This window comes from Alternaria conjuncta, assembly GCF_024043145.1.
Source record: "Alternaria conjuncta strain BMP 0040 chromosome Unknown scaffold_2, whole genome shotgun sequence".
NCBI classification, from domain to species: Eukaryota; Fungi; Ascomycota; class Dothideomycetes; order Pleosporales; family Pleosporaceae; genus Alternaria; species Alternaria conjuncta.
In genome coordinates, this window is record NW_026250091.1 from 1,447,608 (window position 1) to 1,470,330 (window position 22,723).

Here is a 22,723-nt window from a genome sequence, read left to right on the forward strand (position 1 = left end):
AGGCCAGCAACAACCTACTTTACCATGTTAACCCCCCACCCTCATCATCCTCTCTACTATCTTCCCTTTCCAAACCCGCCTCGGCATCCACTTTCTCCATGAGCTCGATAACAGGCCCGACGCTGTCTTTCAGCGCAGTCAACCTCGAACGTTCCTTGATGCGCGTATAAAAGACTGAACAGTCCCTACTATCGCATTTGATCTCTTCGCCCCAGGCGAGATTCGAGCAGCGCCGACACACGTGTTCGACTTCTGCGACGCGTGTTTCGCTGTCCCAGATGCGGTATTTGAGCGAGAGGAGTGAATGTGCTGGGCGCTTGAGACACTTTGCGCAAAGTGGGAGGACGGCGTAGGGATTGTTTTCGCTGCATGGGAGATGTGTAGGTGGATTTTGAGGTAGTTTCGAACGGCAGACCATGCAGCTTGAAGATTTCATGTAGCTTTCAAGAGTTTTCTTGAGGGATGCGTTGCCACCGGAAGAGAGGGCGTTGCTTTTGTCGTGCTTGATGGTCATGGGAATCGTAATATTGCGGATGCGCTGGACTTTCGGCATCTCATCGAACCATTGTCTTACGTTAGCGCCAACGAGGTTGAAGATGCGCTCGAGTGGTGGGATGAGGTTCTTGCTGATGTAGTATTCGGCATCGAGCTCGAGATGGTCGTTTTGAAGCAAGGTCTCCGGGCTGACGCAGCGATCGATGAGGCGCGCTCCGGGTGCACCGGTGATGACTACGTATGGCACGCGTTCGCCATACTGAGGCTCGGCACGTGGATCGGCGAGCATACGCTTTGTAGCAATGAGGGCTCCGGGCGGCGGAGGGCCCCTGTCAGAGTACGTGCCTAGCTTGACTTCCTTAGCGAAGAGGAAGTCTTGTATACTGACACGGCCCTCCATGATCTTCGCGCATTGCTCCTGGAAGTACCGCTTGACTTGGCTGAGGTCTGATGTGCGGAAAAGGAGCTTGAGAGCCTTCTCTTCGATCTTTTGCTCTGCAGGCGTACCGTCGCGACGGACTGTTTCGATACCCTTCGCGTCAAAGTCGGGCTCTTTCTGATTGCGGTGCTCATACTTGAAGCCAACGTAACGTTTCTTGGCAAGTAAAACGCAAGGATGGTATACCTTCTCGAACTTGAGCTTGATGGGTCGTGGGTTCGCAGCGGTGATAGCAGCGGTTATCTCCTCGCCGATGGTGAATGCTTGATCCTTGGTGCGTCCTTTCAGATGGATGAACAGTGAATCGGTGTCTCCGTAGACGACCTCCGCACCCCACTTCTCCGTAGCGTGTATCATTGCAATCGCCTTCTCCAGGGTTTCGCGACCAGTCTGGACGATACTGTCTGCTATCTCAGAGCATGGCATACGACCGGAAAACGACGCAGATGCGTAGCCGTAAGTGACGTTGGCCAATAGCTTCAGCGCCAGCTGCCTATTATTCAGTAGCTGCTGCAAGGTTCTGTCGTCTTTGTCTTGCTTCATCCCACTCTTGACCATCACACGAGTCTCCAGAATTTCGCCAAGCATCTTCGCTAACAGGGACTTCCGCATTTCTGGTTTGACATACATCATGCCGTTCGGCGCAATGTTGATGTGGTCTTTTACCAATTCCAGCAACTGCGGCTCGCGCTTGAAGTCCATGAAACCCATCTTGTTCTGACCTCGCCAACTGACAATACGTCCAAGACATGTCGAATAGCAATAGTTGTACGCAATCATGACACTCGGATACAACGATTGGAAGTCCAGAACGAGAACTGGGCTTGAATAGAATGCACTCTGTGGCTCCATGACCAGCGGTAGACATTCGAGCGCATTTTGCTGACCGACCTGCTTCCGACTCGGTGATACAAGGATGAAATTCTCTGGCTTTGCAATGCGGAACATGGTGGACTCGACCTTGAACTGAGAGCCTCGTGATATGACTGCAAAGAAGTCTACTCCAAGCAGGCGAGCTTGCTCACTAGTACGAGGCACAATCTCGTTTGCTTCCAAGATGTCGAGATTGAGTTGCACACGTGTGCGAAAATGATGAACCACCTTTGTCAGATCCCTTGGCTTTCCATTTGTGTACCAAGTCGTAAGATCGGAGTGTTGGTAATGCGGTATGCGTTTGTGCAACAAGTGGAAGACCACGTTTTCCATGGTGTATTGTAGCAGGTTCAGCTCTCCGCGCATAGCTCTCCAGATGTTGATCATATGTCGGCCAGTGATACGGATAGTAGAGGTATGCGTGAAGCCCCAGCGGTCGGCCTCTTTCCCAAATCTGCCATGAGACTGCGACTTCATCCTGCTGATCTCATCGCAAAGATTGTACTCGTACTTCATCCTCGCGCGTTCGATGAGGTAACCCCAAGAGCTATTGTGTACTTCGTATCCCGTGAGTATGTCCGGGTCAAATTGGCGGACGATATCGACCACGCGGTTGATGAGATCTAGCTCGTCTTCCTCGTATTCAACTTCGACCGGAACTTGCTTAGCAATACGCATAGCGATGCCATCTTCTTCCGAGAAGCACAGTATACCGGAACGCGGTCGATCAGTGGTCGCGTTTTCTTCGCCTTGTACGCTCCAGAAAATGCACTGGATCTCATCTTCAGCCGGGTCTGGTACGAGTGAGCCTCTTGAGTTGACGTGTACTTCTAAGCTCATGATGCTCATATACTGAGCTTCGTGCTTAACACTAGTTGTCTTTTGCTTCTGTGAGTACTTGAAGCCATGAGGATTCTTCTGCGTTGGACCTTCTATCTGTGAAATGTGGCTCATTGGTTTGAATTTGCGCACTGGCATGGTTGCCGTCTCGTCTTGTGCCTTGGTTTTAGGCTTCGCCACTTTGCGTTGCTTGACGTGACGGCTGGTCCAGCGCTTCACTTCTTTGAAAGTAGGAGGAGGTCTTGAGAGTTCCCAGTGACGCAAACCACAGTTATGTGATCGTTCTTGATCCATTGTAGCTTGTTTCTTTTTGTCTAACACAACTGCGGGATACTCTCCAATGTTGGCAAGAGAATTACCAGTGGGGTCGAAAGGAGGAAGATACGGTAATGTGGTACTTTGTAGTTTGAACTCGCGACCCGCATACTCTCTTGGCCGATCTGGAACATCCTTCTCATCACTGTAATATGCGTCCTGATAGATTACCGGTGGAAGTCCCGCATGCATCATGGTGCCTTTGACGACCTCAGCCGGTGGAGGTAGCGCGCCGTAGTAAATAGTACGATGCTTGTGCTGGAACGATGTATCCAGCCGTCGCACTAGAGAGGCTACCTTGGAGCGAGCTTGCGAGGTACTACTGTTCGGCACCATTGGCGAGGTCTTTTGATGCGTCCATGGGGTCACAGGAACGAGTTGCGAAGGTCTGGCCGTAAGATGCTTAGGCCCAGGGGTCTTAGGGCCTTCTTGGGAATTTGAATACCCAGATTGACTCAAGCGATGAAGCGTCTCCGGTGCATTCGGGTTCTTTACTACAGGGAACGAGAAAGTAGTCGGCGCCCCTAAGCCTTGAGCTTTGATACTCGTTTGTGACGATTGACCGGGATGAGGTGGATCGTCGTTCTTGTTCAGGGCGTTGCGAAACGAGACACGCCTATTGGTACTCTGGGTTGTTGCCAGGATTCGTTGACGCTTGTTGTGGTCTTCTTCTGCGGGTTCGAGAGAGCGCTTCCTTTGGCTCATCGGGCTGCTGGACTCTGTTTTTTTGCCATCGTCATCGGGGTCAACTAGATCAATTCCTTCGTCGATGAGTGCATCTTCAGCTTCTATATCACTAGAGCCCTTGAGTAAAGATACTGTTAGGGGATCCATGGATTGCTGTTCTTCGGTGTCAGAATGATTGTCGGCGTCCGCTGGATTGTCGTTTTCGCCGTCCCCAATAGCACCGTCACTGTGAGGCTGTCTGGGTTCTGGCTCGTCAGACGCAAGCTGAGCGTCAATGTCAACAGGCGCACCACCTTGTTCTAACGCGTTGACATCTTGCTGGATGTCGTCATCTGGAAGCTGCTGTGTAGACAAGACCTCGGGATAGAGGTCTTCGATACTCTCTACAGCAGTCCTGATACGCTCCTGGCCAGGGATGGGTTTCACGAAACCGTCAAATTTGGCTTCGCCCTTTCCTTGTCTTTCCTCGAGGATTAGCTTTTCGATGATTTCTCGGTATTCCTCTTCGTGAATCCATCCACCGGCCTTAGTGTTTCGCATATCAGCCGACATGGATACAAGCACCTCAGCAGGAAAAGGACTGCTCGAGGGATCAGAGAGGCCCATACGACGTTTGCGCCGGCGCGTCTCGTCTCTCCAGAGACCAGCCATGGACGGCACGAATTTGTCGTCTGGATTGCGTGGCATTTGGCTCGATCGCTCTAGGAAGTCGTGGTGGATGGGTCGATATTGTAGTTCGTGCCGATTGAGGATGTCCTGAACGCATATATCGACTTCGAGAGTGCAGTGACTTTGGCGTGGGTATTGATCCTCACCGGCTATGAGTTCGTTGGGAATAGACGCATCGTGCCACTTGTGGACAGTGGTATCTACCTCTTCGCTGTCTGGAACGGGTCCCCGGAACTGGACTTTTGCGCAGTTAATCCAGTCGCATCCGTACAGGTTGTAGTCGCACATCCACTGCAGGAGGTACTGCAGGTGACTCTCATATGGCTGGAACACCCGGTTCAAGATTGCTCCTTGATGCAGCAGGTCGGTAAACCGAGTCATATGCATAGGGTTGAGCATGTAGACTTTCAAGAAAATCTTGTATCCAACACTGTATCCAAAGAAGGGTACACCCTTGACAAGAGATATGTGGCCAACGTAGATCGACTTTCCATCGTATGCATTTCGGCGGTACGCGGTGGCGAGGGCGTGGTCAATGGAGGCGCGGAGGTCCAGAATATACGCGTTGACTAGGAGGGGTCAGCTTGATACCAACTGCACGACTGACATACGCACCGACATCCTTCTCCAAGCTGCCATTGTACTCCAGGTATAGGTAAGGCAGCGCTCCATGGATATGAGCGCACACCTTCTGCCCCGTCTCGGTCGCACCAAACGCCCGGATTACGGGTACTTGCGGTGCGCCCAACCGGCCTGCAGGACCGGCATTGCGCCGAAGAAGAGGGTCGATGTCTGTCGGAGCCGCCTGGTAGTTGTCGATGCAGTTCAGGCGAAAGCGGAAAGTATCCATGACGACACAGCCGGTATCCAGGAAGTGTGTGCGAAAGTGGAGTTTCGCATCGTTTTCAGGAGATCATCCAATCCAAACTCGCGCATCGCACGCGACAAGGGTGTCGGTGGCGGAATGGAGTGAAAGAGACGCGAGGCACAACAAGCGCGACCGGACTCGCGTGGTCCCGTGACGTGCGGGATCGACGCTGCAGCCAGCCCTACGCCACTAGTCGGCGGTCCACTTTGGCCGCCATTCTAAAGCTTCTACCAACTGACAACCTTCACCACTCAACGCGACCGAGGCATCCTCCCACGCCCAACATGCCGCCCTCCCAACCCAAGAAGCCCGACGTCTCCGCCGCGGCAAAAGAGCGCAACGAATACATCCCCTCGTTCATTTCGAAGAAGCCCTTCTACGCCGTCGACGAGACTGGCGAGGACAACACCGATTACCTCGAGCATCAGCGTCTGCAGAAGCAGGAGCAAGACTCAAAATGGTACGATCGCGGCAAGAAGATCGGCCCGGCTGCGACCAAGTTCCGCAAAGGCGCATGCGAGAACTGCGGTGCCATGACACACAAGAAGAAGGACTGCTTGAGCCGGCCGCGCAAGGCAGGCGCAAAGTTTACGGGCAAGAACATCGAGGCGGACGAGGTCATTCAAGACGTACAACTAGGCTTCGATGCGAAACGCGATCGATGGAACGGCTACGATGCATCACATTTTGAGGAGGTCATCGAGGAGTACAACGCCATGGAGGAGATCCGGAAAAAGGCCAAAGAAGCTGAGAAAGGTGACAAGTCCGATGACGAGGATGAGGGCGACAAGTACGATGCCGAGACGGACATGGGAAGGAAACAGGCCACATCCACACGGAACCTGCGATTACGAGAAGACACGGCAAAGTATCTGCTCAACCTGGATCTCGACTCGGCGAAATATGACCCCAAAACGCGTTCCATGGTCGACAGCGGCGCGACGGCCGACAACGCCGCTCAACTAGTAGCAGAGGAAGGGTTCATGAAGGCGTCTGGAGATGCAGCTGAGTTTGAGAAGGCGCAGCGATATGCTTGGGAGACACAGGAGCGCGGAGACAAGAACAAGCTACATTTACAGGCCAATCCTACGTCCGGCGAGGTCATGCGGAAGAAGCAGCTCAAAGAGGCTGAGGAGATGGCAGCAGCCAGGAAGAATGCCTTGGCGGAGAAGTACGGCACACAAGAAAAGTTCACCGACGACTCACTTCGAAAGACAGCCGTCACAGAGAACGAGCGATATGTCGAGTACGACGAGCGAGGCGGCATAAAGGGCGCACCAAAAATCAAGGCAAAATCAAAGTACCCAGAGGACGTGCTCCTCAACAACCACACATCAGTCTGGGGCAGCTGGTGGTCCAACTTCCAATGGGGCTTTGCATGCTGTCACTCGACAGTCAAGAACTCGTACTGCACGGGCGAGGCAGGCAAGGAGGCTTTTGAGCTGGCAGATCGGATGCGCACTGGTGCTGACCTGGACGAAGTACCCAAGGAGATAGCATGGAAGGAAGAGGCTGTCCTGGAGGAACACGTACCCAATGCACCCGACCGCGCCGAAAAAGCAAAGAACGATGCTGCCAGTCGGAAACGAGCTCTCGACGAGATGACGGGAGGCGTAAATGAGGAAGAAATGGAAGAGTATCGCCGCAAGAGGACAATGGCCGCGGACCCTATGGCTGCCTATCTCAGCAAGGGAGGGAAAAGTGAAGCGGTTTGAGGTGTCGAGCCTTTCGTGACGGCGTCATAGGTCATCATTATTGTATTCGTAGCATTGCATGGCGTTCATCATACCCTGGAGTCGCATCTAAGATAGCATGTAAAATGACATAGTAGTTCCTGATGATCGCTGCGTTGGCCATGCGTGATCGGTACAGTTCACAGAGCAAGGGTGCGTCCAGCGAAGTCATGCAGCCCTGTTAGTGAAGACGCATCTTGTCGCCCTCCATCACGGATGCCAACTCAGACCCGAGTCGGTTGCGCATGCAGCCGCGTATGCGTTGTTAGTCCATGGCGAAGGCAGCAGTTTAGGCCAGGATGCACAGCCCAAGTGGAGGAGTTCGCGGCACCCGATGCAGCAAGAAGGCGCTTCTAGCTGCATGGCTCGGAAGATTCTAGCTTGAGTAAAGAGGTTTTGCCTGCGAGCAAATCTAGAATTCAGTATTAGATACAAGGGTTAGACCCGGTCGGGGGTGAAGGCGATGACGAAGCGCCAAGCTGCACGAACCACCTCCCGGGGGTCGAGTAGTAGGAGCTCCTCTGATGGTTGACTGACCCAAGAGCGCAACCAAATATCTCAACCCCACACCTCCCCATTTCCGCGCATTGCTTTTGCGCGCCTTCTCCGACACCGACCATTAGCCTTTCCCTCCTACAACTACCTACAACTACGAACAACAAGCTCAGACGGAGCGCACGGCGACCAAGATGGCGCTCTACGGAAGCTCGCGCAACGTGGACATGGGCAAGTACGTATATCACCATCATTATGCCGGCACCCTTTAGCCTCTGGGCGAGAGATTTCAACAGGAGAAATGTGACATGGCCTAACATGTCTCAATCCAGGCAGGAGTCGGAGCTTGCCATCAACATTCGCAAAGCCACGAGCATCGAAGAGGTCTCACCCAAGCGTACGTATCGGAACTCCTCAGGTACGCGCATGAAACTCACAATAGCGCAGGGAAACACGTGCGAGCATGCATCGTCTACACATGGGATCACAAGAGTTCCGCGTCTTTCTGGCAGGGCATGAAAGTGTAAGAGCGCACCATGGTGCCCAATCCGCCCAATGCTAATAGCATGCTCCAGGCAGCCAATCCTCGCCGACGAGGTGCAGACCTTCAAAGCGCTCATTACCGTCCACAAGGTCCTTCAAGAAGGCCACCCCATCGTTCTTAAGGAGGCGCAATCGAACACCAGCTGGCTTGAGAGCCTATCACGGGGCTCCACTGTCGGAGAAGGCATGCGGGGATATGCGCCGCTCATTTCAGAGTACATCTACTATCTTATGGCCAAGCTTGCTTTCCACCGACAACATCCCGAGTTCAATGGTACGATGAGCGGCAGCAAGACGCGGATAACTGGCTGATTGGAATAGGAACCTTCGAGTACGAGGAGTACATCAGCTTGAAGTCGATCAATGACCCTAATGAGGGCTACGAGACCATCTCGGATCTTATGACGCTACAAGATCAGATCGATGCTTTCCAGAAGCTCATCTTCTCACATTTCCGGAGCGGCGCGAACAACGAATGTAGGATAGCGGCGTTGGTGCCACTGGTTCAGGAGTCCTATGGTATCTACAAGTTCATCACCAGCATGTTGCGCGCAATGCACACCAGTAAGGACTAGAGTCTCGGTTGATTTGCGACCCAACTAACCAGCGTAGCACTCGGTGACGACGAAGCGCTCTCTCCTCTCCGCGGCAGATACGATGCCCAGCACTACCGTCTCGTCAAATTCTACTACGAATGCTCGAATCTTAGATACTTGACCAACCTCATTACAGTGCCAAAGCTGCCACAGGAACCACCGAACCTGCTCTCTGAAGATGAGAGTGCGCCCGCGCTACCTCAACGACCCCGCAACGAGAAGCCCGAACCCGCTCGCGCTCCATCAGTCGACCCAGAGCCAATCAACGAGTTCTGGAAAGATAATCAGCGGAGGCAACAAGAGGAATACGAGGCTGAACAGCAGAGACTACAGAGGCAATGGGAGGAGGCTCAGCAACAGCAGCAGCAGCAAGCGATGCAGGCACAACGTGACTTCGAGGAGCAACAACGGCTTCAGGCAGAGCAAGCTCGGTTGGCGCAAGAACAACTCATGCGCGAACAGTACCAACAGCAGACACAGGGTCGCCTTGCTGAGCTTGAGCGAGAGAATCTAAACGCGCGCGCTCAGTACGAACGCGACCAGCTGATGCTGCAACAATACGACCAGCGGATGAAGGCATTGGAGGGCGAGATCAACCAGATGAACCAGAACTTCCAGCAACAGATGGGCTCGCGAGACGATCAGATAAGAGCACTTCAGGAGCAGCTCAACACATGGAGATCAAAGTACGAATCGCTGGCCAAGCTCTATTCGCAATTGCGTCATGAGCATCTTCAGCTGCTACAGAAGTTCAAGGCAGTTCAGCTCAAGGCGAACTCCGCCCAGGAAGCCATTGATGGGCGAGACAAGCTGCAACGCGAGTTGAAGACCAAGAACTTGGAACTGGCAGACATGATTCGCGAGCGCGACCGAGCGCTCATGGAGAAGGACCGTCACACTGGTGGCCACCGTGAGGAGACTGAGAAGCTGAAGAGGGAGCTCCGTGCTGCCCTAGACAGAGCCGACAATCTCGAGCGTGGCAAGGGCTCAGAACTTTCGGCAATGCTGTCAAGACACAACCGAGAAATCGCGGATCTTGAGGAAGCGCTGCGGAACAAGACCCGCGCGCTAGACGAGTTCCAGATGAAGTACCGTGAAGGTGACTCTGACCTGGAGCGTCAACTGCGCGACAAGGAGGAGGAGCTGGAGATCTTCCGTGCTGGTATGGACCAGACGCTACTCGAGCTGAACGAGCTGAAGCTCAACGCTGGTACCAACGATGATGTCCTGGACGGCCACTTGGACACAATTATCCAAGACAGCCTCCAGAAGATCAACGACCTCATCGACTCCGTCCTCCAGAGTGGTGTGCAGCGTGTTGACGATGCGCTGTATGAGCTCGACTCTCCTATGCAAGCCGGAAACCAGAATGCCACTGGCGCGTACGTGCTTTCGCAGATTGAGAAGGCATCAACGTGCACCATGGAGTTCTCGACTGCTTTCAACAACTTCATTGCTGACGGGCCGAACGCCAAGCACGCTGAGGTTATCAACGCCGTCAGCAACTTCGGTGGCGCTATCGTCGATGTGTTGGTGAACACCAAGGGACTGACGCGATTCGCTTCTGATGAGAATAAGGCTGACCAGCTCATCAACGGCGCGAGAGCCTCTGCAACCTCGACCATTAGGTTCTTCCGTAACGTCCAGTCAGTGCGCATGTACGACATGGACGCGGAGCAGAAGATCAACGTTGTCATCAACAACAGCACAGAAGTCGTGCGCAACCTGCAGAGCTTGTCCAAGCTCGCGGACGCTTTCGCACCCAAGAGCAAGATCACCAACGCCTCTGGCGATCTTGGTGACTTGGTCGACAACGAGTTGACCAAGGCAGCCAACGCCATCGACGCGGCCACCGAGCGTCTTTCCAAGCTGATGAAGAAGCCGAGAGACCAGTACTCTACCTACGAGCTCAAGATCCACGACTCCATCCTCGAAGCAGCCATCGCCGTCACAAACGCCATTGCGCAGCTCATCAAGGCCGCCACCGAATCCCAAAAGGAAATCGTGCGCGAAGGACGAGGAAGCATGTCCAAGACCCAGTTCTACAAGAAGCACAACCGCTGGACCGAAGGTCTCATCAGTGCCGCCAAGGCCGTCGCCACATCGACAAACATGCTCATCGAGACCGCCGACGGCGTCATTTCCGGTCGCAACTCGCCCGAGCAGCTTATCGTTGCTTCCAACGACGTTGCTGCCTCCACCGCTCAGTTGGTGGCTGCTAGTCGTGTCAAGGCCAGCTTCATGAGCAAGACGCAAGACAGGCTGGAGAGCGCATCCAAGACTGTCACTGCGGCTTGCAGGTCGCTTGTCAGGCAAGTGCAGGAGATCATCGCCCAGAAGAACAGGGACGAGGGCGAGGTTGTCGACTACAGCAAGTTGGGCGACCACGAGTTCAAGGTCCGCCAGATGGAGCAGCAGGTATGTATCCATCAACGATTCTTTGGGGAAGAACAGACGCTAACAAATAATTCTAGGTCGAGATTCTACAGCTCGAGAACTCGCTTGCGCAGGCTAGGACTAGGTTGGGTGAGATGCGCAAGCTTTCTTACCTTGAAGAGTAGATGTCTGCACTTTGGCGCTTGTTCGTTCGTGTGGATAGCTGCTGGTTTATCGTGGATAGTTACCATTCATTATTATTGTCTCATGGTGGACACCCTTTGTAAACAAAGCTTGTTCTTCTTCCTCTATAGTTTTGAAAGGGATATCAAGGATGCCTTTGGCATTTGTTGTGATTGACGTTATCTTTCGTGTGAACATTTCTTATCTATCGTACATGAATCCACATCACCCTATCTCAACGCTTCCTCTTCAGCCCCAAGTTGGGATATCATCCCATGCGAGATCGTCTCAGCTGAAGATCCAGAGGAAAACCCTCTTCCTCCCCCTTCTTATACAAGACCAAAGCCTCCTCAACCGTAAACATAACTCCCCTCTCGATCCTATCTTTCGCCTTCGCCTCTTTCAGCTCAACCTGCCTCGCCCGAATCTTCTCCAGACAAGCTTTCATCTCGTCGGCAGCCAGAGCGCGCTTCTTCTCCTCAGCCTCGCGCTTCTTCTCTGAAGCTTGGCGCTCCAGCTTACCGACTTCGATGCCAATCATCTTGGCCGAAAACTCATCCGCGGAGACAATGTCGTCCGCAAGCTCCCCCACCTCCTCTGGTCGGAAGGCGGGTTGCTGGTCTGTAGCCTCGAACCCAGGCCATGTAGGTGGGTTTTGTTCATCCCACAACCTCATGTAGGTTGGTAGGTATGTCAAGAGGTGAACTATTTCACTCTGTTAGCATCATGTAGGCTCCAGGGTATGTTGAGAACTCACCTGCGCAGCCCTCATAGGCCTTGACGGCACCAAGATGCTCACCCACCAAGCCATCCTTGATACAAGGACAGTAGATGATCGGACGGTTTGGGCGGGGGTCTTGGTAGACGAGATGGCCGCACACCAGGCAGAAACGTACAAGCCGGTTTGAGCCGAGATGATATGTCGTTCCCCGGAGTAGGTCGTCGTGTTCATCTCCTGTTGTAGGTACGCCGCATGTCAGGTCGCAGTCTCTGCACACGCCCAGGAATTTGTCGTCGAATTCGGGGTCGTTGGGAAGAATGTGGTAGACTTGGAAGCATAGCCGGCAGCCAAGATAACCCTGGCCTTTGGTGTACGGGTTGAGGGTGTATGGAGTGCACTTGGCATGCGCGCGCCTCACTACGAATGCTATCTTGTCTTGGAGCTTGAGGCCATGGGAGAAGCCTACTTCGACCAGTGGGCGGAAATGGCGGTGAGTCTGGCAGAGACGGAGGGCGGTCTGGTAGTCGGTTGCCTGGATAATGCCACAGAGGATGACTGGTGGTAGATCAAGTAGGCTTTTGCGCTGTTCGGGGCTGACAGGGGCAGCGATCTGAAGTCCTTTGCTAAAAGGTTAGTCGGAAGGTTAGTCAAGATCCAAGAAACGAAGTAAAGAAACGAAGTAGAAGAAATGAGGTAGAAGAAGCGAAGTAGAAGCGATAAAGAAAGAAATGTAGAGGCAATGCACGGAGGTTAGTCAAGTCGTACAAATCCAGAGTGAGGTTTCGGGCTCCAGTGTCGTTTGCTCGATGGTTAGCGCTCTGTTGGGCAGCGACGCCAGAGTTGGGCTGTGCCATCTTCTGAGCAGAGAGTGTGAGAGCTTGGTAGTAGCTGATATCTTGCTGTGATCTGATTGTGATCTGGTCGTGATCTGGTAGTGATCTGGCCGTGATTTGACTGTGCTTCACAAGTATCCTAGAACGCTGTATTCAATCACGTAAGTTGTGCTCGGTTAGTGAATGATCAAGTGTTGGCAGGTTTTGTCAACAAACAGAACAAGTTCAAAATCGTTGTTTGTGCCCAGGTGGCTGTGGATAAGTGGGGCTGGCTTAGCGGGACACGCGATCACGTGCGTGGACTAGCGCGCTTCTCGAGTAAACAGCGATTGATGGAGACAATGCGCCCGCTGTAGCATCTATTGACTGGCTTCGTAGTACATCGAAATCCGTCGCAGTCTGCGATTATACCATCATGCCTACCGCCACGAATCCAGAATCGCGCTCTCCGTCTCCCACACCCGCTCGACCCATCGCAGACGCACCCGGCCCGCGCGCGCAAGGTCTGATCAATGTATTCAACCAAGCCTCCAAAGCGACCTTAGACAAGTGTTCGGCCAAGAACTTCGCTTCTTGCTTCCCAACGGCTGCACAGTATAGCCCAGAGGTTTTGGACAACCTAAGAGGGCAAATTGTGGATCAGTTGGACCGGACATGGAAGAGCAACTTCGAGGACATCATGGAGAGGAGGAATGTCGTTAGGCTCCTTAACTCGCTGGACCAGTGCATAGAGGATGCGAAACTCAGGAAGAAACGCGCTGAAGCGAGCGCCAACGGTGGGCCCGTGGAAACGCCTGTGCCGTGAGTTTGCGAATGCACCCGCTCTTGTTGCTCTCGAATACTGACTCGAGGGCATAGACCGCATACCCTTACTCCAGCCGAAATACACCTAGCACACCTCATGCCTTTCCTCGAGAAGCAAGCGACCGATATGAACACTAAGCTTGTCGAGACCCAGCAGTCAAACACCGAGCTACTTTCGACCGTCACCGCACAACGCGCCGAGATAGAAGCCCTGGTACGAGGCCTAGAGAATGTCATACAAGATCTGGATGCTAGCGCGCAGATCATGGCACAAGACGATGTTCAAGAATTGAGCAGAGAGACTAGGGATCTTGAGATGGAGATGAGGACGTGATACTGGAGGGAAGAACAGTACCCCCTGGGATACTAGGAGCTTTCATCTTGAAGACTCAGAAAGATATCACGTCTCTACCACGATCGTGCCACGCGCTCAGAACCAGCGTCAGACCGCTAGCACCGGGCCCGACATCCCGCTTAGTTACCCGAACAGGGCTCTCGTCAGAGCCACACATGACTGGGACGCACAGGAGGGAGATGGCGGCGAAACTATACTCGCAGATGTTGAGAGAAGATAGATGCGGGAGCGGCGGCCGAAGGAACGCATGGTGACAGTTGCTGAGATCGCGAGTCCCTGCTAGTGGAATGCAGTAAATGGACGTGTCAGCTACTGCGAGGGTGAATAAGAGAGGTATCAGATACATCAACATTGACAGCAGGAGTGGAAGGCTTGAGAACAGGCAATTTGCCCATTGTCGCAAAGGATACGACACAAACGGGTTGTACAATGAACTTTTGAAAAATATAACAATTTATGAGTATACGCATCTGTCCATTTCAAACCTGGACTATATACACATCACTCATATTACCCTACCCCATCTATGGCATATAGCACTTGAGCAACGAACCCAAACTCAGCTCACTGCCCGTCTGCAACAGAAGATTCAACGCGCCAGTACCAAGGTACACAGGGCACTTGATCGCCTGCGCCTCATCCACAGCCTGCTTCAACGATTCCGCATACCCTCCAAGGACCTTACCCTTCCCGTCCTCCTTGCCTTCCAAAACAGCAATCATCTTCGCACCCGCATCCTTGAACATGGCACTTCCACCCGCGGCATCACATGCCAGTTCGTAAAACTGCGGTAATGGGATACCCACGTGCTTGGCTAGCGAGATGGCTTCAGCTGCGGAGACAAGGTGGATGCCGGTTAGGAGATTGACTACGAGCTGGAGCTTTGCTTCTTTGTCCTCGGCTGAGAGGCTGCTTTGGATGCTGGTGACGGGCTCGGAAGTCCACAGGCGGACGAGGCCAGAGTCGTCGTTGGCGCCCCAGCCGCGGTCGAGGGCGGAGAAGTAGACTTGTTCGGCGGCTGAGCAGAGGGTGGCTGGGAAGGCTACGCTGCGGGACATGGATGTGATGATTCCCTGTTTTGTTTTTGTTAGTACAATGCTACATCACTTCGGAATCCCGAGGATGGAGGGTTACTTACAGTATCCTTCAGGATAATCGTTACAGCACTCGCCCCAGGGAAATAGTCCTCCTTCAGCGTCCTCTGACTGCGGTTTTCAAACATCCAACTCCAGCCCGTACTCCCCAGCACCTTGTCGTACACATCCTGTCCGTTCAGGCCCAGTCTGGCAGCGAATCCATATGCTTCGCTGAGAGACAGGATCTGGATTGCCGCAAGCACCTGGTGAACCATCTTCATGTTGCTGCCAGCACCGATTCCACCATCAACGATGAAAAGCTTGGAAGGGGCGGACATTTCTTCGAGTAGCCATTGGCCTTTTGAAAACGCGGCAGATGAGGCGCCCGCCATGATGGAGAGAGTGCCGTCTGCGGCCCGGCCTGCACCACCGGAGACAGGTGCATCGATGAATAGAACATCATCGCGGCCGATATCTACCAGCTCTTTCTCTACACTCTTCGCGTACGCACTTGGTACTGTCGAGCACAGCAAGAGTGTCGCTCCCTTGGGCAAAGCGTTCACAATGCCGTCTTTGTCGAAAAGCGCGGGCTGAGCTTGCATAGCCGATGCGACCATGACGATATAGAAAGGCTTGTCTTTTGCAGAATCTGAGAGTGATGTTGATGGTGTGCCGCCCGCAGCCTGGAACTTCTCCAGCGAAGGAGGATAAACGTCGAAACCGGTTACAGGGTAGCCTTGCTTGACGAGATGCGTGGCCATACCCATGCCCATTGCTCCTAGGCCGCAGAAGCCGATTTGGGGTTTAGACGACATTGTTATGGTGTTTGTGGTGTCTTCCTGGTTTGGGTTGAAAGAGGGAGACCAGTTTGGTGTCCCAAAGTATCCTATCTCAACGCTGGGTTTTCAACGTTGATGCGACGAATACTACACGGAAGCCGATATCCACAGATGCAGTAGCTCTCTTCGGTGTCACTCTTCTTTATGCTGTTCCCAGTATCTAGCTCTTTCTTAATTGCGATATACCCGATCTGACGTTTGAAGTTGAGAGTTGGAGTCAAGATGTCAGTCACAAAACATCGACCACGAACTTCTCTCCCATCACCCCACAGTTCAACGTCACACGCCGCTACGTTCCCCAGGGAAAATGGCCTTGGGCCGGCAAAAGACCCGTCTTCGGTCATTGACATTCATCCTGGTTGCCCCGCACTATGAGCGAAACCGGTTAGGTGGGGTATCTCTCACCCGCCGAAAGTGGGTCGTCGGCAAATGACCGATGGCAGACTGTGTTGGGGAACCCGGCCGCACCAAGATTGTACATTGAGCATCGGCGGGCGGGCCGGCTCGATGAAAAGATGCTGCGGCTTGTTGATGAGAACGAAGTGTGTCCGGCCGGTGGGCTTCAGGTTCGGGTCAATGTATGCCGTGATAGAGACTGAATACAAACTCACATAGTGTTGCGACGATGGGATCTTCTGGACTTCGATCACATAACAATAAATGCGGATGTCGTATCATGTTCAACGAAGCATATAGATTATCTCATTACACTATTACTGCAAGGTTCATACAACGCGCGGTGAAAATCGTCAAAAAGTCGTGATATCCATGTGGCCAAAACCAGACTTCAGCTTCTAGTGAGATTGATCATCCAGAAAGCTTTCCATCACATAGCCCAAGCCACATTGATCGGATATATCGGATCCAAAACTGCAGTGTCGTCGCTCATTCCATCAGGGGTATAAGTCGTCAGTCCTCGTGAAGACGGACTATTAGCGGACAGAGAGTGGAACACTGCTTAAGCCGTCAGTGTGACGTCTAAGCAGCAACAACCCTCTCGTCCTCGCGACCGCGCTGGTGCTCACTAGCGATGGTGGAAGTGACATCGTCGTCAAGATCTTCGCCCTCGTAGCCGTTGCCCTGGTGCTGCTCAGCAGGGATCCACAAGCCAGACTCCCTGTCGAGGGCCTGGTCTTGGCCAGAGAGGTCAACACCCTCGCCCATGTTGCGGTTCTGGTTGCGGCGACGCTGAGAAAGGGTGCGCGATCGCTGGGAGAGCTTGGAGGAGACAGAGGCGTTCTGAGACACCCAGTTGGTAAGGGCATCCTCGCAGTCTTGGATGATGCTGTGGCATGTTAGTGGGGGGTTCTCATTGAAATGAATAGAGAAACTTACGCCTTGCTAGCCTCATAGCCATCGTAAGCTTGGCGGGTCTCTCCGGGAGTGACGGGGGTGTCGTCAACAAGCTCGAGCAAGTGCTTTCCGTAGCCGGCAATGATAGCCAGCTTCTCGCAGTGCTCGCGCATAGCATCGAATTGGTACGTGAAAGCTGCCTTGAGCTTCTCACGGGTGATGTTGGAAAGTTGGGCCTCTGCGACGAGGGACTCGGCCTCAGCGCGTACAAGCTCCTGCTCAAGGACAACAATCTTGGGAGAGTTGGGCTCCTTGTACTTCAACTGAGCAATCTGATCGGTGATCTTCTGCTTGCCTATTTGAACGTAAGCATCAATCGGACAGCGCGCATGTAGAGTACTTACGGTCACGGCTGGGCTGGACGGAAGCCTCAATGTTGCGGATGCTCTTGATGGTGACGCGGTATTGGTCGTAACGGTCAACGTACTGGTCCTCGAGCTCACCGATCTCGTAGATGAGGACACCGAGCTTGTCAGTGACGTCAGAGACGTCGTCGTCGCAAGCCTCGCCCCAGATGGAGAGTTGTTGCTGTGTGGCCAGTTAGTACTACGTAGAGTCGCACAGGGTTGTGCAAGCTTACTGCGACCTCCATGCGCTCCCTGGAAACAAGCTCCATGCTGCGCATGACGTTCTTCTCCATCTTGACAAGTTGTGACAGCTTCTTTGCAAGGTCGGGTCCGAAGGCACCAGCGGACTTGTGGCGGAAGGTGTGGCCTGTATGGTAGAAGACCAGTCAGCAACTGTAACATGAAAAAGCATTCTCTGAACGGTCTGGACGCTATCCGGGAGCATCAACGATCGAAATGGTCGTCGTCGCTGAACCATGCGACGAGCTCTGCACATACGGTGTGCAAAAATGGCATTAAGCGAAGCTCCTCGCACGATTCGCGTCGTGGCTGGAAACAAGACCAAAGCGGGCAGAATCGTATCGAGAGGACGTACCGATGTTGGCCTTGCCAAAGAAGCGTCCGCTCTTAGTCGAGGACGAAGGGGGCGGGGGACTCTGAATCTGCGACGCCGTGGGCGCGCGAGACTGGCGCATGCTGTAGGTTCTGTGCATATTGGCGGTGGTGTTCTGGCGATTGATCAAGTGTGGATTGGGGGAATGTATTCGTGCTTGAAGTTTCGGGGGCGGCGCGGTGTTGATATGGAAGGCGCAGAGATGTCGCGGTATGACGGAGGTTTTGTTTAGGGGACTTCAATGACGTAGCGTTTGCCTAGCCCCACTCTCCCCGTGGCGATCATGTTCTCGGGCACGCTACCTTCCCTCACATCATGCACATCCTCCACACTGCGACATTGGCACGCCCAAACCAGCATAGAGCATCCTTCTACGACCCTGAGTACCTGCATTCGACCCAGACCCTTTCTCGTGGTTTGCACCCGTATGCGACACACATATTGTACACAATCAGACAATGGTTGCCCTGCTTGCGCTGATCCTACCTAGCTTGGGGCCAGAACTTTTGGCGCCAGTGGCTATGTTCAATCCGGCTGATGTGACGTTGATGTGTGCCTGTTTTCGGGACCTATGGGCGCCATGACAACCGCACTACCAGGAAATCGTCTCTCCCTAGATCCTCGGAGAGAGCCATTCAAGTCGTCTATAAATCAGGTTGCGCATCTATTAAGATTCAAATGGGTACTTTCTGTAGGTTTTCAATGCTCGCCAGGACAGCGACTATATGGCAGCGGAGATATTGCTGTAGACAGAGGGAGTTGGTTGCCGGAGGTTCCGCGACGTGTGTGTACAGCACTGGTGCAGAGTGGTTGTCTTTGCAATTACAAATTTTCGCTTGCAATGGCAAGCTTTGGCCAATGGCAGAAACTTGGTTTTCTCAAAGTCTACACTGCCCATGTATAATTCGTGCATAAAACAATGGTATATCGTCGAAACATCTTGCTCGGAACTAATACATCGCTCCGTCATGCAGCGAGTTGGCGAAGACACTGAGAATGCTACCTGCTTCGCCCAGGCCAGTAGTTGGGCGCAGAGCCCAGAAGATAAGTTCGCCCTCCCGCGGTGACCGGCGGTGGTGCACAGCTAGCGATGCTAGTCCCACTGCGAATACAGTTGTCACACCTAGGAGGGTGTTGACGAACAACGGAGACGGGACCTCAGATCTGATGCGCTTTGATACTAGCGTTGGCTGTGAGACAACGACGTTATGCCGTCGAGACAAGGCAGACAGTCCAGGAATGTTGCCCAAGATCTCCTTCGCACTAGCTACCGTACTGGAGGCGAGAGTCTGTGATCTTGCTGTCCATGGTAGAGAAGTACTTCTTAGGAGTTTCTTCGCGCCCGTAGAAACAGACCAGACCTCTACAGGGTCGACCTCGTCGGTGTAGAAGAAATCCTTGCGCAACTTACGAATGTATGCTCCGATGCGTGGATACTTGGTCTGGATAGTCTCCCTAAGCCAAGCTTGGGGCACCGTTGGGTAGTACAGCAGGGACAGATAGCCAAAGGCAAGAGAATCCAAGCTAGAAGGCTGCTCTCCACGAAAGAGATGGTCGTGTTTCCCCAATAGATCTGATAAGGGATCCAGGAGCTCACCCGACAGAGCATCCAGTCTAAAGCGCGCAGCGTATACTTGGCCACCTAGGAGACCGCCTAGACCCTTTCCACGTCCCATGCTCATGGCGCTGGGTTGACTTTCGGTCGGTATGCCGGCTGCCCTTTTTGCGGCCTCATATTCGGACGAAGCAGTGCCCCGACCCGGCGCAAAGCCTTCCTCAGCTGTAGTATCCACATCCAAGCTACTGAGTCCCATGTGCGCCGTCCGGGCTCTCGCAAGGTCTCGTCGTTTCGGCGGGACGGTGTAGTTGGCATACCATGGCAGGATTGCGGTATAAGCGGACGAGGTCGCGGTGTTGTAGTTTTCGGCAGAGACGTAGAGGGACAGGTCGATCAGAGGCGTCGCCGTGGACTGGAGAAACGTGATGAAACTAGAAATGTGTTAGAACACGCCTAGTACTTGGTCGTTGGGTACCCACGCCGTCCTGTCGGTCCGCTGTCTACTGGATAGGTTGGCATCGAGGTCATTGGTAACTGCAGGGTGATTACGGAGGTATGCGACAATATCCTCGAAGCCGGATGCGGTCGCAACATCGTCATCAAAAAGGATCGGCAGGCTCTCTGCTGCTGTGTAAGAATGTACATCGGCCACGGTGGGGTTGCAGTCCTGTACCTGTGGCGCCAACCGTGGGGTCGTGCTCCGCGACGAGTGTCCAGTCGCCCTTGGGGATCACGCGCTGGCAGTAAGCAACCGTCGCTATGCATTCCGGCTCTATTGAGGGGAGGCCAAAGGCTGGGCCCCATACATGAAGCTCAAGCACCATGTCTTGTGCCGTGTTGCGGTGCGCTGTTGGTCTGGGAGATCCTGACGCACTTCTCTACAACCTCTGCGCACGCCGATCGGAACGTTCCTAGCGTCGGAACGCGTGCACGTGAACACGCATCATCGTTGGTTTCCATGCTCCCAGCTGCACTTGCTTGATAACATTGTCGACATCAAACCTTCACAACTCCAATATGGCACCACTCCGACGCTACTTGCGGATTACAAAACATTCGGTCCTTGAGGTCCGCATCTATCTCGACAGACCTGCTGACGCTGAGGCATGGCTGTTGAAACGCGATGATCCAGCACTGCCACGCGTCATTCAGGCCATACGACCGCTTGTACTGCCCAAACTGCGAGAAGAAAACGAGCGGGGTAAAGGCCGAGGTGGTGCCAAATCTAAAAAGAAGGGAGTGAAGGATGTTGTCGTTGAAGGTAAGCTGCATGAAGCCCTGTTGAACTATCTACGATACAAGCATCCCCGCATATATGCTGCAGTCTTACTCAGACGGCTAACATCACGTCAGATGATTTCGAGGTTTCGATCTTCTTGACGGACCTATCCTCCCGCCACTCCGTTCTGACCAAGCAAAAGATCTTCAAAGACAAGGCCCGCATCCAGAGCAACTCGGGCAAACTCACCAACTGGCTGACAACCGGAACTAGCGATCAGCCTGTCGTTATCAACGAAGATGCCGCAGATCCGATAGTCATCAGAGAGGAGGACGACGAGCCTATCAATCTTGCTGATATCCCTGCAGCCGACGTAGCTGGAAAGCAGCCTGAACGTTCAGCACGACCAAGACGCCGAAGAGGCAACAAGGAGCATGATGGAATCGGCGATGATACGGACAGCGAAAGTTCGGATCTTTTTGTCCCCGAGCCTCCTGCCAATGGCAGCAAGACGAAGGCTACCACAAGGGATGAGGATCAGGCCAGTGATGAGGAACCACAAGCAGATGATAAGAAAAAGCTTGGTCTCAATACATCATATGACGGCTTCAGTATCTACGGCCGTATACTATGTCTTGTCGTTAAGCGCCGTGGCGTGCGAAATCCGGCAGGAGCGAGTGGCGCAACTTCCAGCCAGGCAATGCTCGAGAATTGGGTGTCTACGCAAGCTGTGGCTGAACAGCTTGACGACGATGAAGACGCCGTTTGAACAGATCCAGCAAGCTAGTGCTAGCTGGCCGGTAATTCTACCATGACAGCTGTGGACTGATACGATCGCGGACTACTAGAGACAAAAATAACAAGGGCGGTCACGATTCGCCGACCCTGAACACGACAAGTTCATGACAGGCTTCATCCACGTGGAACGCACTGTGCTGAACCATTATACCGGATAAATGCGCGGTCCTTCAAGAAGCCCCTGCGCAATAGGTGGCTGGCTTAGTGAACCATTCTCCCAGAGGGCACAACATGCGCCACGATTTTCGCGCGCCATCTTGTGTACGCACGCCTCATCTTACCACAGACGCGGCCAATATCCTAATGGGGACTTGATGAGGATAATGAAACTGAAACAAAGCACACAGAGGTGCTGATGCATTGACAAAGGTGGGAGGATCAGTCGGCTTTCCGGTACGACAAGGCGTGCTATTGTATCTAAATGCAGATTTTTTGGCTCGATCGATACATTGAACATTGCGACACAGCTCCACAGCTCGCTGATCGAAAACGAATGTGAGGAACCACTGCCTTGGCGAGCGTGAACTCGGTGCTTCTCCGGCGTACACGCTTCCAGAGTCGTCTCGTCTTTGTCTTGTTCGAGTCCTTTCACAGGTAGCGCTTCGGGCTCGCCGGCCTGGCACAGCCCAATCCGCTTGCGCGCGAAAGTGAAGGAGCGTAAGCCACACAGAGTGCGGCAGCGGCGCCGAGACATGATGCGCGTACCTGCAGCAGCGTGCCTGGAGTCCTCTCCACACCGAGCTATTGATCTGCTGATGACGATCGCCTTGATCCACCGCCGTTATCGCACTATGGCTGCCATGCTTTGGCAGAATCAATACCATCTATATAATGACGCGGTGTTCGGCTAGCCACGACGACGAAAGCGGAGCCGGAGGATAGAGTTCAGTGCCAATACGACGTTTCTTTTTCGGCGACCTGAACGCCGCAGTCATTGCTGCAAGCAGTCCTGCATTAGGAACTACGAGAGGGCTTATTGAATCAGACAGCCTCAAGATGAAAAGTTTGTCGGTCGAAAGGTGCCGTGATTACTTACTGCAGTCTGCATGGCGGCCGCCCCTGCAGCTCAAACTACACATACTCTACCAGTGTGGC

General features: G+C 53.5%; 9 protein-coding genes across 9 annotated transcripts; 4 read left to right on the plus strand and 5 right to left on the minus strand.

Annotated features, from left to right (window-relative positions):
- Nucleotides 1-19: 19 nt before the first annotated feature.
- Nucleotides 20-5,168, minus strand: J4E85_001607 (uncharacterized protein; the record flags this gene model as incomplete). Its single annotated transcript, XM_051465892.1, has 2 exons — nt 20-4,887; nt 4,934-5,168. 2 exons carry the CDS (start codon nt 5,166-5,168, stop codon nt 20-22), a joined length of 5,103 nt encoding a protein of 1,700 aa, XP_051330449.1.
- A 302-nt stretch (nt 5,169-5,470) lies between these two features.
- Nucleotides 5,471-6,901, plus strand: SLU7 (mRNA splicing protein; the record flags this gene model as incomplete). Its single annotated transcript, XM_051465893.1, has 1 exon — nt 5,471-6,901. The coding sequence occupies one exon, from the start codon at nt 5,471-5,473 to the stop codon at nt 6,899-6,901; it is 1,431 nt and encodes a 476-aa protein (XP_051330450.1).
- A 707-nt stretch (nt 6,902-7,608) lies between these two features.
- Nucleotides 7,609-11,114, plus strand: J4E85_001609 (uncharacterized protein; the record flags this gene model as incomplete). The annotated part of the gene is made up of 7 exons (XM_051465894.1): nt 7,609-7,649; nt 7,747-7,811; nt 7,862-7,937; nt 7,990-8,231; nt 8,279-8,521; nt 8,570-10,971; nt 11,028-11,114. The coding sequence occupies 7 exons, from the start codon at nt 7,609-7,611 to the stop codon at nt 11,112-11,114; spliced, it is 3,156 nt and encodes a 1,051-aa protein (XP_051330451.1).
- A 266-nt stretch (nt 11,115-11,380) lies between these two features.
- Nucleotides 11,381-12,687, minus strand: J4E85_001610 (uncharacterized protein; the record flags this gene model as incomplete). Its single annotated transcript, XM_051465895.1, has 3 exons — nt 11,381-11,817; nt 11,870-12,456; nt 12,599-12,687. The coding sequence occupies 3 exons, from the start codon at nt 12,685-12,687 to the stop codon at nt 11,381-11,383; spliced, it is 1,113 nt and encodes a 370-aa protein (XP_051330452.1).
- Nucleotides 12,688-13,081: 394 nt separating this feature from the next.
- Nucleotides 13,082-13,804, plus strand: J4E85_001611 (uncharacterized protein; the record flags this gene model as incomplete). Its single annotated transcript, XM_051465896.1, has 2 exons — nt 13,082-13,467; nt 13,525-13,804. 2 exons carry the CDS (start codon nt 13,082-13,084, stop codon nt 13,802-13,804), a joined length of 666 nt encoding a protein of 221 aa, XP_051330453.1.
- Nucleotides 13,805-14,349: 545 nt separating this feature from the next.
- On the minus strand, nt 14,350-15,716 carry J4E85_001612 (uncharacterized protein; the record flags this gene model as incomplete). The annotated part of the gene is made up of 2 exons (XM_051465897.1): nt 14,350-14,898; nt 14,964-15,716. The coding sequence occupies 2 exons, from the start codon at nt 15,714-15,716 to the stop codon at nt 14,350-14,352; spliced, it is 1,302 nt and encodes a 433-aa protein (XP_051330454.1).
- A 1,002-nt stretch (nt 15,717-16,718) lies between these two features.
- PIL1 (Eisosome core component) lies at nt 16,719-18,153 on the minus strand (the record flags this gene model as incomplete). Its single annotated transcript, XM_051465898.1, has 5 exons — nt 16,719-17,025; nt 17,076-17,388; nt 17,438-17,621; nt 17,674-17,807; nt 18,036-18,153. The coding sequence occupies 5 exons, from the start codon at nt 18,151-18,153 to the stop codon at nt 16,719-16,721; spliced, it is 1,056 nt and encodes a 351-aa protein (XP_051330455.1).
- An 850-nt stretch (nt 18,154-19,003) lies between these two features.
- J4E85_001614 (uncharacterized protein) lies at nt 19,004-20,435 on the minus strand (the record flags this gene model as incomplete). The annotated part of the gene is made up of 3 exons (XM_051465899.1): nt 19,004-20,042; nt 20,091-20,232; nt 20,285-20,435. 3 exons carry the CDS (start codon nt 20,433-20,435, stop codon nt 19,004-19,006), a joined length of 1,332 nt encoding a protein of 443 aa, XP_051330456.1.
- Nucleotides 20,436-20,628: 193 nt separating this feature from the next.
- Nucleotides 20,629-21,599, plus strand: J4E85_001615 (uncharacterized protein; the record flags this gene model as incomplete). The annotated part of the gene is made up of 2 exons (XM_051465900.1): nt 20,629-20,872; nt 20,965-21,599. 2 exons carry the CDS (start codon nt 20,629-20,631, stop codon nt 21,597-21,599), a joined length of 879 nt encoding a protein of 292 aa, XP_051330457.1.
- Nucleotides 21,600-22,723: the final 1,124 nt, after the last annotated feature.